Below are 13,810 nucleotides of genomic sequence, written 5' to 3'. Positions count from 1 at the left end.
TGAGTTAGAAGGTGGTGTGTTAAAGCCCCCATTTGGAGTCTTTGAACTCAAGTCTAGGTTAACACTCTCAGTACGTTGTTGGGCTAGTATGGCATAGTTGGAACAGATGTTAAACCAAGGTCGTTATCTTTGGTAACAATATGGTTAAGCAGGGGCTGCGTTGTTTTGTTCTTGGCAGGTGAAGAAAAAGTCTAAGAAACCGCATTCTGAGCCGACAAATAGATCCAATCGACAGAAAAANGAGAGAGAACAAAAGGAGAGAAAGCGTAAGCAGGAAGAGAGGCACAAAGAAAGGTATGTTTCCAACTCAACTGCTAACCAACACCTATGCTAATAGAGTAAACAAGGTAAATCCAGATGTCATTCAATCAGTGTCTAGCAATTGTCTTAGCGTGCAGAAGAAAAGCTTAAGTTAGCTCTGAAAAATACAAACGAGTCTTGTAACCTGTTGCTGCTCGGCATGTAACATTTGTACAAGAAACAGATTGCCCCCTCTGATTCTCTCCATTGTAACCCTCCCCACTCCACTCACAATAGAAGGCAATAAATCATTTTTGTGTGGGTAGGGGGAGAGATCGTGCTACCCTCTGGTGTCTCATCAATAGGTCTTTCTTGCGTGAGGCTGGCTGATTTGTGTCAGTAGGGTACTTGACTGCGGAGGTATTGCAACCCAGTCCAGCCTGGATCTGTTCTCATGACTGTCAGTATCCAGCTTGCTGCACTTGCTTAGATTTAACCGAATCTCTGGATTCAGGTAGACTAGCAACCATTTGTGATTTGCTGTTGAGTTTCTGACCCTACCTGAACTGCCATGATTATTTGGACACATTGCAAGGCAGCTTTCGTTATCTACATGCGGGAGTATTATTTTCAGTGAATCCTACAATCTCAATGACCTTTGTCTAGCCTCGTAATCTTGTAAAAGGATCTTGAGACTCGCAATGTAATTAAAATCCTCCATTGACTACTAGCCATAGCAAATGTGTTACTATTTCACATTTCTTTAATCTTGCCTCTAAATCATCCAACACCACAACAAAAAAGCAAAGCAAAATAATACACTCAGGAAATGGTGATTTCCAAAGCTTAACTAGTCTTAACAAATTATTATAAATCATTTTTCAATTGTTTGGAATATCTCCCAAGAATGTAAGACAACTTTTTGGGGATTGGAATAAACTTCTTGAATTTTTACTTTCGTTCCTGGTCTAGTTTGTGGAATCGATCGATTCCGAGTCGGGTTTACTCTCAGCAACCAGAATCCCATCACACTGATCCTCAGCATATCCACAAACTAATTTCACGGCAAAGGTTACACGGAAGCATTTCTGATTTGTGACTTGGAAAAGTTAATATTAAAGATTGATTCAAGCTATGAGTCCCTGCAAATTAGATTGAATAACCCACTGAGTCTTGTACCCCATTCCCTGCAGTAAGTTGTGTTTTTAAAATTAGAGGAGGGGGGGATGACTAGTCTTATAACATAGGTTTTCCTGAAGGTGAAGTTTAATTTTGTCCTTTGCAGAGAGCTGAGATGATTCGTGAACCCTCTTATCTCGCTGATCCTTGTCCTCTTATTCTTCACAGTAGGAGAATTTGTCCGGAGGACCTATAAGTAAAGACCTCAGATCAACAAAAGCTTCCCAGTAGTTCACAATGGAACTGTATGAGTCACTTGTCAACCGAGCCAATGAGTCAATTTGCTTCCTGGCAGAGAGGCAGAGTCTGCTGGGCTCTCCTGTTTAATACTGAAATAACAAGAGTTCAGTTTTCCAGTAAGAAAAATATAGTTTTCTAGACAAAGTACCCTGTTAAAGGCAAAATTGTGATGGATGTGACTTCGAGAAGATCTTGTCATACTGTCTCCGCCTGGTTTAGGACTTTCTACTCCCCTGCCATTGCTTGGATCTGTGTGCTGTCCACCATTTGTCTTTGATAAATCTCCCATACTTTGTCCCTCCTTCTGTGTATATACACACACCATTCCACATGACCTCCCATACATCTCAAGTCTGGTGAAAGTATGTCATCTTAGTGATCATATTTTCTTCAAAGGTTGTAAAGAGACCTTGCACCGGTGAAATTCTTTCTAAATGGAGACAGTAGCTATCCAAACTGTCTAAGGTCATTGCAATCTCCTTAGTGACACTCCAAAACATTCTGCAGCCCTCTCCACAAAATCTTAATCAACAGAATAAATAATGGAAGCTGAGGTGCAGAAATGAACAAGTTCTTTAGTCACTGATGGTGGTTTCCATAGTTACCAATCCTATAAACTCACAGTTAGTGGAAATGCAAATTGCTTTTATGTTCGTTCTGTCTTGAGGACTCCCTTGCTGTTTTCCAGCATGCTTGGCTATAGTTCTTATGAAATCTGCATTCTCATGCAAGTACTTGGATTGACTGGCTCAGTCCATAAGGGCTCAGGGACAGGTCTGCTTCTGGGTTGTCTTTGCTGATTTGTGCTATCCCGCACCTGCTCGAGCACGTTCCCTTATTGTGAAGAATAAGGAGTCTGGATCTGTGAAGAAGCGAAATGTTGGAAACCTCCTTTACCAAGCACGTAATTATCAAATAATTCATCCCATTGGGAGGAGAGAGGCAGGATCAAGCTAACTTTTAATCCTCCATCTTTGCGTGTGCGTTGGAAATTTGGCCCTCTGCATTACTGACTGACTTTCCACATCCCCTAATCCCCACCGCTGTCTCTCTCACCTCCTCTGGCGATGGAACGTTGCACTGCACAGCATCAGAGTGTTTAGCAGTGGATTGTTCTGCCTCTGAAGGAGATGCGAGTTGGCAAAAGCGAGCGGATAGTTCCTTTGGAGGTTGAGGTTTGGGCTGCGTTGCTTGACATTCTGGTGCTTTTGACACCCGAGCTGCCAGAAAAGATGCCTTTAACCCCATCTGCTACAGGTGAGATGGGCAATTCTCACCTGGTCGCACCACTTCAAGGGAGGGAACTAAAAGGTCATGTAATTCACCAATTATAAGCTGTATTGATGGGTATCAATGGTATCTGCCTATTATTCTTTTGTTGTGGAATGTTTTATAAAAGGAAAATCTGTACTCGTGCCCTTGTGATCAGGTTCCTTGTGTTGTATGTTGAGCGAAAGGATGTTGCTCTGGATCATTGAGAAGTCACACGTTTGTGATCTTTCTGTAGGGCAGCCAAACTAGAAAAACAGAAGAAGAGAGAAGAAAAGTTACAAGTTAAGAAAATAGAAAAGAAAAAAGGTAATTGAAGCCTCTGTTGTATGAGCGTAGGAGCCCATTGGTTTATTTTGTAAAATATTCTGGTGATTGTCTTGCTTGAGCTTAGAGAAGAGCGAGAGCTCCCACTTCTTTAAAAAAAAACTATACAAACTACCCACACTCACATACAAAAATACCACGGTTGACTTGAAGAGTGCATCAGCCTCTGTCCCATTTCATCAATCTATAATGTGCAAGATTACCGAGAGTGCCAGGCAACCGTCAAACAACGTGGAGTCCTGTAGCTCAGTGGTTAGAGCACTCGCCTCACAAGCAAGAGATCTGAGTTTGATTCCCAGCCGGGCGAAACCTTGGGCAAGTTTCCTTACCCCACAAGCCTGATAATAATCCCTCAAGAAAATAAACAATAATAAAATTGCTCACTTCGATCTACGACTGTTTGTGGGATGCTGCTGTGTGCAATTGGCTGCTGCATTTCGCCCACAAATATACTATCAATTCAATTTACAGTATATTCTGTGAAGCTCTTTGAGTCATTTAGAAGACGTAAAAAGCGCTGTATCAAATGCAAGGATTATTATATAACATCAGCAGTCGGAGAGTGATTGGAAGGGAGTGGACCAAAAGATGGTATTGTGGAAGCTAAAACTTGTTGCTGACACCACATTCTTGTTCTGACAGAAGTGTCAACCGAACAGAAGCTACAGAAGTTACACACCGACATTAAGCATGCGTTGAAAGTCGACAGTCCCGTGAGTATCAGAGAACAACTTGCACTGAAGCCCAGGCGCTACAGGGGTGATGGTGACAGACTGAAGCTTGTGATTTTGCTTCACCTGTTAAACAAAGAATCCAAACTACAACGCCGTTTATTTTCCAGGCAGAAACTCTGATTAATTCATTGCACGCAAGCGTCATTCGTTTGAAGGAGACTGAGCTGGTTTATTTTTCGCTGTTTAGTTTTGCCCCTTGTGCAAAAAAAGTGAATGGAAAGTGTTGTTTTTGTGCCATTTGTTGTTGCATTGACGTACTCTATGCTGAAACCATATTTTTGGCGTGGAGAATAGAGGAGAGGGGTGAGCCACAGAAATACTCCCTGTTGGGTGAACACGTTTGGCCATCCAAGTTCTCGAACTGCGCTGTTAATGGGAAGTCACTGGGTGGCGCCATTGCTACAGGTCTGTTTATATCGGACTCGGGTCAAAAAGAAAATTCCAGTTGCTATTATCCATTTATTATCCATTTATTACTGCAAATCATTAACACGCAGAGGGATTCGAGTCAAAACATGGAGGGGAATGGGTGTGGCGGGAATATTGGGGCTTTCCCAGATGAATGAACAGTGGCAGAAATGGAACATAGGACGCAATTCTGTTCCTAAAACAAATGGGGTTTATTTTTTCTAAATGGTAGGTTAGAGGTCAGTGTGGACAATATCGCTGCAAGAGTTAATCCATCTTAAACTTCAGATTTGAGAATAAGAACCTAACTTATGCCTAATTTGTAAATCCTTGTAGAATTGCTATAATTTGCTATCAATCTGAAAGTCTCTTTCATAGAAACGGGTGTGGTGGTGTTTATTTTGTGAGATTTTACTGAGATGAGCTATTGGTAAAATATTGGATAAGATGAAGATATCAAAGTGACAAATTGGGTTTATGAAAACTCCCGAGGTTTTACAGATGCACCTCATCGGCTACAAAATACAGTACTCTTTACAGTAGATCATTGAGGCGCTTTGAGACGTCCTTGGACATGAAAGGCGCTATACAAAATACAACATTTATTATTATTACTGTAATTCTATTCAATATTCTACCTTAGCACTTTGAGACTTATTATAAGTTGTTATTGTAGTAAGATGCAGCTTCCAGAACTTAAGACTGGGAGGTCTGTTCTCAGACTCTATCCCACAATATCATGCGTGGGGGAAATCCATTCTCCCTGAACACAAAATATTATCTTATCCAGGAAGGCGGGGGATGTACTTCAGTAGCTGTTTGACAAACATATTGTTTGAGAGATTCAACAACAACAATAACAGGAATAACAGAGGGAACCCGCTTATTAGTCGATTGGTGGATTGCTTTCCCCAGGGTAAAAGTCCCTTCAAAAATATATTGAAAAATAATAATAATAATTTAATCACTCAACCCACAGCTTTTTGTGGGACACTGCCGTGTTTCACTCACAAAACATACAGTCACTACACTTTACAGTATATCCTGTGAAGCGCTTTGAGACGTCTTGACGACATGGTAAGGTGCTATATCAAATGCAAAGATTATTATTATGATCCAGTGCTACGACTTGGAATTCTTTCCTTCTGAGCTGGCCAGATGGCCCAGAGTAGTCCTTTCAGTTCCTCTACATTACTATTCAAACTAGACTTAAACTTTGATGGAATCTTAAAGTTTTACATTGATCTCTGAGTTCAACAACAGCAACTCAGAGAGCTTAAATGCAAACAGCATGCAACAGTCGTCTGCAGTTGTATTATTGAGATGTCTGTGAATGTTTTAATCCTAATTATCTGAATTTTAGAAAAGTAAATGTATGTAAATCCTATTTCTATCAGATCCATACTTGTTGCTGAACTAACAAAGGCTATGGGGAAAGAGCTGGCGAACGGGTCTAATTGGATAGCTCTTTCAAAGAGCTGGCACAGACACGATGGGCCGAATGGCCTCCTCTGTGCTGTAAGATTCTATGAACTGACTATGCATTCAGTATGACTCCAGGCCAAATTTTGCACTGTCCGGCATTTAGACTGTCTATTCCCTACCTTTGTTGTTGATTTTTAATTTTTGGTGTTTTGTAGGATATAAAGAAATGTGTAGAGGCATTGGAAGACTTGAGGACCCTCCAGGTCACCACACAACTGTTACAGAAACACAGCGATCTGGTTGCAACACTAAAAAAGGCAAGTGTCTTCTTGTGTTACAGTTTCCCAATGGGTTTTATTTCCACGTTGCCTGTGTCGCTGTCCATGCAATTCAGTAACTAACCTATATTAAATCAATTCAAAAATCCCTTGTTTCTATCGCTGGACTTGGACGGAGAGCAGATGCAAATTTATAGATAGAAAAGTGAAGCATGAAACCTGGAAATAACGTGTGATAACCCAGAATAGCATATAAGGTCCATTAATTCAGATGTGGTCAATCGCTGTATTAACTCTATTCTGTGGCTTGAAGTGGAATGTTGAAAGCAGTGTTGATAGATATGTTTGACTAGATTGCCTGCATGTTGTGATGTTTTAGATTCGCCGCTACAAAGCCAGTCAGGAGGTCATGGCAAAAGCAAGTGAGATCTACACTCACTTAAAGTCTATGTTTGTGGGAGGAGACTATTCAGCAAATAGCACATTGAAGAGGCTCCACTCTACGGAGGAGAAAGAACACAAAACCAAAGAGGAGGAGGAGGAAGCAGCACAGAACAACGTCAAGGAAAAGCAGACAACAGGTGTGTGGTTGCCCACTATACTGAACACTTCGCTTGTTCACTTTGCTTGTCCTTACTTGTGTCAGCTTGGCTCCGTTGGTAGTACTCCAACCACTGGGTCAGAACAACAACAAAATTACATTTGTATAGCGCCTTTCACTTCGGAATGACGTCCCAAGGCGCTGGACAGGCAGAGCTATAGACCCGGGGTCGGGAGGGTGGAGGGCAGGTGGGGAAGCAGGGAGATCGAAAAGATGGTTGAAGAGCAGGGTCTTGAGATGGGTCTTGAAGGTGGGAAGAGAGGGGACGAGGCGGAGGGCAAGTGGGGCGAGCAAGGCGGGGGACGTGAAGTAGGCCAGAGCCTACTGAGCGGAGGGAGCGGGCAGGTTGGTTGGGGGTTAGGAGATTGTGGGTTCAGGCCCCCACGTCAGGGACTTTGAGTTCATGGTCTAGGTTACGAGCCTGTGGGGTTGGGGCAGCATTGCATTGTCAGACATGCAGTCCTTCCCCATCTGTTTGTTCAGGTGGAAGTAAAAGAACCCATAACATTATTTGAAAAGAGAAGGGAGATCCCCCCTAGTGTCCTGGGCAACAATCCTCCAGTTAGAAATTGGTCATTCACTTCCGGGTTGCCATGTTTGCCTACAAATACATTGCCATTATACTTACAGTATTTACAGTGAAGCCTTTTGAGATGTATTGAAACATGATGCTATATCAAAACAAGGATTATTTTATTCTGAAGGTATGAGCCTTTGAGTGTTAGATTTTGTACATAGCAAAAAACTTATTGAAGACAAATATTCTAAACCGTTATAAATACTTTTATTTAAGTTTCCCTCTTTTTTTCTGATTTCAAGAGAGAAAAAATCCCAAGGTGGCCAGTGCTTCCTTATAGCTTTGCCCCCTAATTAATCGAGCAGTTCTCTGCTGCAATTGAAGACAGGATCTCTTGCTTTTTTTGCACTTGTTTTTGCTCATCCTATTTATTTTAGGAAGTTGCAAGTGCTGTGCGCAATTGGCTGCCGGGTTTTCGCCCACAAAATACACAGTTACTCTACAATGTATCCCGCGAAGCGCTTTGAGACGTCTCGAAGACGTGATGAGGCTCTGTATCAAATGCAAGGATTATTATTATTATCTGATTTGTAATCTTCCCACCAATCACTGCCAGACTCCTCTGGGGCAGTAAACGGAGAGGCACAGTCTGAGAAGAGTGAGACCCACCCAGAGAAATGGACAGAAGATGAGTTGCGGATGGAGAAAGAAAACAACAGTGAAGAAGCCAAGGTCAACAGGCAGCACAGGTGAGGGGGACTGTGAGCGGACAGGACGATCTCTTCTTTTGGGTGATGTTATTCCTCATAGGGGATGGGAGGTGAGAGGTGAGGGAGGGATTCCAGGATGGAGAGCGCCAGATGCTTAAAAATGACCAACTTCCAATTCAGGATGTGATGTTGACGGTGATCTCATGACCTCAGAAGTTGGTCATTTTAGCGCGAAAAGCTGGTAGTTTTACGGGAAGTGAGCTGGCCAGCTTTGTAGTGTTGAATGAAATCTACAGCATAACCGGGTTCTAAGCAACTTTGTGTCATAGTAATATATGTTAAAACAAAGCTGCATTGTACTTGCCTTTTCCCCATATCCTTGAAAATTACTCCTTTATGGACATCTGTCTGATATGACACGGAAACAAAGTTTTTGGGCCCAACTTGTCTGTTCTGTTGTTTATTCTCCACATTAGCATCACCCACCCCTCCTGTACCTGTCTCACGCCCTCGATTCCCTTTAAGGGGAGGGAAATACCTCTTGACAGGAGGAAGAGGGAGTTCGCCCTTAGGAACATGATCTTAAGAACATTGAAAGTTAATGTGGACTGTGCCACGACCACCACACCTAGCAGGGTATTCCACATCCTAACAACTGTCTGTATATATTAAAAACTAATTTCTCACTTTTTGCTAATTAATTTTTGGTAATTAATTGATGCTCTCTAGTCACTGACTCAGGGGAATAATTTCTATCAACTCTATCAAAACCCTTCAAAATGTTAAAGACTTATCAGATCTCCTTGAGAATAGATTCTGCAGGGGAAACGAGAACTAGCTTAGCAAAGACTCAATGAATGATGGTTCCTAGGTTGCGAGTTCATTGATTTGATCTATTCTCAAATGGCCCATTACATGGAATGGGTCTACTCTCCCAGGAGATGTGTGCTGTGGGGTCTGAGACTAGATCAGCCATGAAAGAATTTGAGCAGTTTAGCTCTCTGTGGTCTTTTATAGCTTGTCTTGTGCCGACTGGCCACGAATGATGCAAGGCTTTATACTCTTTTTGCCTTACAGCCCTCGAGAGACATCCGAAGTGGATCATTCAGATGACAAGCACAGAGCTGAGCCCGAGCCCATTCCTATGGAGATGGAGTCGGCTGCCGAGAGCTGAGACATTGAGCCACACTTGACTGTGGGACATATTTTAAATCCTGGCTTCCTTTCAAAAACGTGTCACTTGAATCATCCTAGAACCTAGTAAAGGCTGTTTAGATTTTGTCCGCCAACAGAAGACGCTGAAAGAGTTGACGTGCTATATGGAGCTCTGTATTTCTTCACTTTGTTTAAAAAGGAAATTATTTTTTTTCTCCCCGTCTGCACTTCGATGTTTTTTTTTTCTTTTTTGTTGTGAGCAAAGGAGATGAATGTGATGTGAAATACAGACGTCACTGCTTTTTAGTTGATAAAGTATATGTTTTACTTAATTACAGACCGAGCCTGTGTGTGTTTTTTCCCTTCTCCCCCTGCCCCCTCTTCCCCCTACCATCACCTTAACCAAGAAGACATCAACACCAAACGGAAGAGCCCTCTCCAGGATCCACCTGCTCACAAGATTAGCCAAACTCCAGCCAAAAATTAGCCACCACGGTTCTTTATATGGGCTAAATTACAGCCCTTGTATAACTTTTTTTAAAAAAAATTTATGTAGACATTTTCAGTTACATCATTGTAAGGTACAACTTTGTAACCGGTTATTAAAATGTGATTTTGTGGGAGTTCTTATTAACGTGCTGTTGACGGTCATTGATGTAGGGTTGCACCGACTGCCTTTTGCCCTGATTTTGAGGGGGGAGGAATCAAAAAGCTACTTCTGGTTGAAGCACAGACTGAACCAATATTGCTCACCCTGGCTGAGGAGGAAGAAAGCTGACCCACTGTCGTTAAGTTGTTGTTGACTTAAAATAGCTGTTCATTTTGGAGAGTCTTGAACTTTGATCAGATCTGTTGTTGAAAGGAAGTCAGCTGGAAATGGCAGCATTCAGCAGCTTAACAATCATCATCCTTGCGCTTAACGTAGTGCTTTATCGTTATCAGTGTCGCAAAACATTTTACAAGATTTACTGCAAGGTGCAGCATTGCTATTTAGACGTGAACATGGCTGCCAATTTGCACACAGTGACATCCCACAAACTGCCATGAAGCGAGTGACTAATCTTATCTGGAAGATTGTTGACCACGACCCTGGGAGAAACTCCCTTTTTCAATACCGCCATTGAAAATATGTCTGATGATTGGGTTGCAGGTGGTAATTGCTGACTACAGGTATACATAGTGATGAACACCGCAAATCTTGGTACAAGAAAGTTTCATTCCATTGTGTGCTTAGTGTATCAGTTGCATTGGAGGCACATGTTGAGGTATTTGAGGAATGAGCTGTATTCAGGACCCAGAATGTAAGTTATGAGGAAAAGCTAATGTAAAGCATTGACAATAGAACAAAGATAAATTGGAAGGTACCAGCCTGAGAGAGCCCAATCAGACTATAACCATAGCCCACGCACTTTCTGCATTGCAATGGTGTATGATCCCCTAGACTTCCTTGAACACATTGACCTTTATTTCACAATTTTTTCTTGTACGGAAATTTTTTCTTGCACGAAAAATGAAATTGACCAGGATTGTGGGACATGGATTAGTCAGAAATCGGAGCTGCCCATGGGTATCTGCAGACCAAACACTAAAAGCATCTAATTTGTTACCGGTAAGCACTACAGACTTCTCTCTCGTCTCCAAAATCAGACCCTTTCTGACATTTGTCTCAATTTGGCGCTGAACTTAAAGGGGTTGAGTAAGTTCCAGGTCTTGTAGCAGTGGTTCTAGGAATGATTGGGGTTTGTTGCCTGCCACTATTGTGCCATTCCACGCTACGGTATGCAGTAGCTTTTCTTAGGATGGAGCAGAGAGGGTCAACTGTTTTGGTCAGACAACAAAATTTAATGATGGAATATTTCTTGATTTATGCCTGTAAATCAAGAAACATTCAATCGAGAAAATAAACTGAAAACACTGCCGACCGAACACAGACTAAGCTAGACACGTGCAACTGATCGGGACCACTTCTTGAGGGCCACGAGAGCCCATGTGCCACAGGTTGGCCATTGCTGATCTTATCGTGTGACAAGCAGGGCACAAACCAAAAATATTGTAAACTGCTGGAGAGTAGTGTAAATTTGGTTTTAAAGCCAAGTTTAGGTCTAAAGTAGATAGCTACCTGTTCTCCATTTACAGGTGATCTGCCATGTGAAAGAATTAACTTGCAGTTTCATTCAATGGAATGGCATCTCACAGCGCTTAACGATGCTGCAGTTTAATGGGGTGGTGGAAAGTCTTCAGGTGCGATTTGAAGACAGGCAAAGGGGGTGAGGCAGAAGGATTGAGGCAGGGAGTTCCAGACGTTTGGGGGCTTAAAGTAAGTGTAACGTTCTCTTAAATTTGTCATGACCGTGATTCTTATTTGCCGCTTTGCTACAGACACGCAAGGAGGCATTTGGTATCTGGAACGCCTCAGCCAATGACAGTGAAAAGTTGCATAAGGACACAGTGCAAGGAAGCACGGAGTGAGAACAAGGCTGTCAAGCCCATTCTCTTAAGTTTTGCCTCTTGGAAGGAAGTTCTGCTTACATGCCCTTAGCTCCCCATGGCACCAAGCACAAAGGCAAAGATATTCAAGGAAGAACTCCGCCCCACACGTGTGCTGTGTGTCCCTGGCCCGGCTGCGGCAAACAGCTTCTACTTTCTCTACCCCCACCCCCTCACTCTCTCTTCCCCCTCCCTTCAAAGCTCCACGCAGCATAAAACCATTATATGTTCCTGGATTACTGTATTACCTCACTATCACTGCTGAAAAGCTTGTACCGTACCACTATCTATTCACTTAAAAAGTGATTTACTTGCAGTAGTGTCTGGCAAGTGATGCTGTGCCTTAAATAGTTTTATTATGCAGCTGTTAAATTGTGCAAATTCAAATTGCTTTACTGATACAGTGGAACTGGCAGGTAGTTAAGTGAAAATCTCTAAAGGTTTCATTGAGTTGAAATTTCTCGGAATTAAAAGGTAAACATTGAATTATTTATTCCTTTCCCTGTGATAGCTTGGAGTGGATCAAGTCTGGAGCGGTTTGCACCATTCACAATGTGGTGAGAAGGCAGAGGAAGTGGCAGTGATTGGTGCCATGGAATGGTCTGTGGCTGAGCAGCCTCGATGAGTATTTGTATTAGGTGCAGGGGATCCCAGAGTGTGTGGGGTAACTCCTGGAGTAACCGCATAGCTGGCCATTGAATGTTCTGCCTGGTAAGTTTTTCTGCTGCTTGTCCAGCTGGGCGCACACAACCCATTAGGGATTTGGCCTGCAGGATTAATGGGATCTGAGTGGGATGAGTCCCTGCGTGCAGTGACTGGTCAATCCTTCCAGGTCCTGCCGATGAGCCAGGCTTGGCTCTGCTGCTAACATAATACTGCGGATCTGTCTGGCTCGGGAACCAGATTATCGAAACTGTCGCACAGAGTTGGCTCGACTCTGACATTCCATTGCCAAACATGTCGTATTTGGAGCCAGTTCATCTCCCAAGGAAACCACACGTACCTCCCCCTCACCCACCCACCCCCCCAAAGGAGGATAGTCGATGCGCCGACAAAACTCCCATTCCTAAATTTCTACAAATAATAACTGGAGCTGGCAGAATCTAACATAAAGAAAGGGAATGTTGCATATTTTATATAATTTATATATAATTTTTTAACATTCATAGATTTGAGAATCCAGCAATCTCAAAGATTGAGATTGAGATTAATGGAGAGAACACAATGACGCTGTGGATATTGTTGCCTTTGGAGATGGTATGAAGACCCACTTCGGGACTGAGAGGCATCGATCACTATGGACCGTATTGTTGTTGAAGGCAGGGCTGCTAAAACCAAAGAGGGCTTGTTGATTTCATGGTGAGTTAGGAGCATTAGTGGTCAGTACTATGAAATTAGTTTTCGTTCAGATCAGATTATTTCCTGTAAGTCTTGTTCTTTCTGCAGTTCACACACCCACCCCCTCCCCACACACAGACACCCACCCTCAAACACACAGACACACAACCACACACAGAGGTGCACGTATACACACGCCCCCAACCACACAATGCCACGTACACATAAACACACGCACTACCGCTAACCAGGATGTGTTTAACGAGGCCACAGTAAGCCAGAGATATTTCCCAGTCCCATATATTGATTCTCACCTCACATACATGATCACTGAATGACAACAATTACTTACAGGGCTTTGTGGAGTCCTGTAGCTCAGTGGTTAGAGCACTCGCTTTGCGAGCGAGAGACCTGAGTTCAAGTTCAGGCAGAGGGCCAAACCTTGGGCAAGTTTCCTTACTCCACACAGAGCCTAATAATAATCCCTCCAAAAGCAAAAATAATAATAAATTGGTCATTTTCAATCTACGACTGTTAGTGGGGCATTGCTGTGCGCAATTGGCTGCCGCATTCGCCCACAAATATACAGTCAATTCACTTTACAGTGTGTTCTGTGAAGCGCTTTGGGACGTCCTCCCGACGTGAAAAGCGCTATATCAAATGCAAGGATTATTATTATTATTATGATAAATTAATTGGCACAGTTTTCAGTTGCTGGTACCTTGCCGTGCGTCTTCAGACACAACAGCTATTCCGCTTTGCACTAAACTGAACTGTCCATTTTCCCATTTTAACACTAAATGGTTCAATTCGTTGTTAAGACCTTCAATACCACAGGTTCCAGGAATTTCTGAGTAATATCATTCTGTCCAATTATTCCAATCCTAGTCTTCAGTTTCCAG

At 42.7% G+C, this 13,810-nt stretch overlaps 1 protein-coding gene across 1 annotated transcript in view; it reads left to right on the top strand.

Annotated features, from left to right (window-relative positions):
- Nucleotides 1–9,706, top strand: part of hdgfl2 (HDGF like 2) — a 36,937-nt gene extending 27,231 nt beyond the window's left edge. Inside the window, exons 11-17 of the mRNA XM_042342840.1 lie at nucleotides 179–294; nucleotides 3,167–3,237; nucleotides 3,898–3,968; nucleotides 6,038–6,139; nucleotides 6,480–6,681; nucleotides 7,835–7,967; nucleotides 9,006–9,706. Of these exons, the coding sequence (XP_042198774.1) occupies nucleotides 179–294; nucleotides 3,167–3,237; nucleotides 3,898–3,968; nucleotides 6,038–6,139; nucleotides 6,480–6,681; nucleotides 7,835–7,967; nucleotides 9,006–9,102 (792 nt within the window). The 3' untranslated portion in view covers nucleotides 9,103–9,706. The remainder of the gene's footprint in view (nucleotides 1–178; nucleotides 295–3,166; nucleotides 3,238–3,897; nucleotides 3,969–6,037; nucleotides 6,140–6,479; nucleotides 6,682–7,834; nucleotides 7,968–9,005) is intronic.
- Nucleotides 9,707–13,810: the final 4,104 nt, after the last annotated feature.

The sequence above is a fragment of the Callorhinchus milii genome, unplaced genomic scaffold (genome assembly GCF_018977255.1).
Source record: "Callorhinchus milii isolate IMCB2004 unplaced genomic scaffold, IMCB_Cmil_1.0 Scaffold21, whole genome shotgun sequence".
Classification (NCBI taxonomy): Eukaryota; Metazoa; Chordata; class Chondrichthyes; order Chimaeriformes; family Callorhinchidae; genus Callorhinchus; species Callorhinchus milii.
Note: the sequence above shows the minus strand (reverse complement) of the source record. Positions and strands in the feature narration are given on the sequence as shown.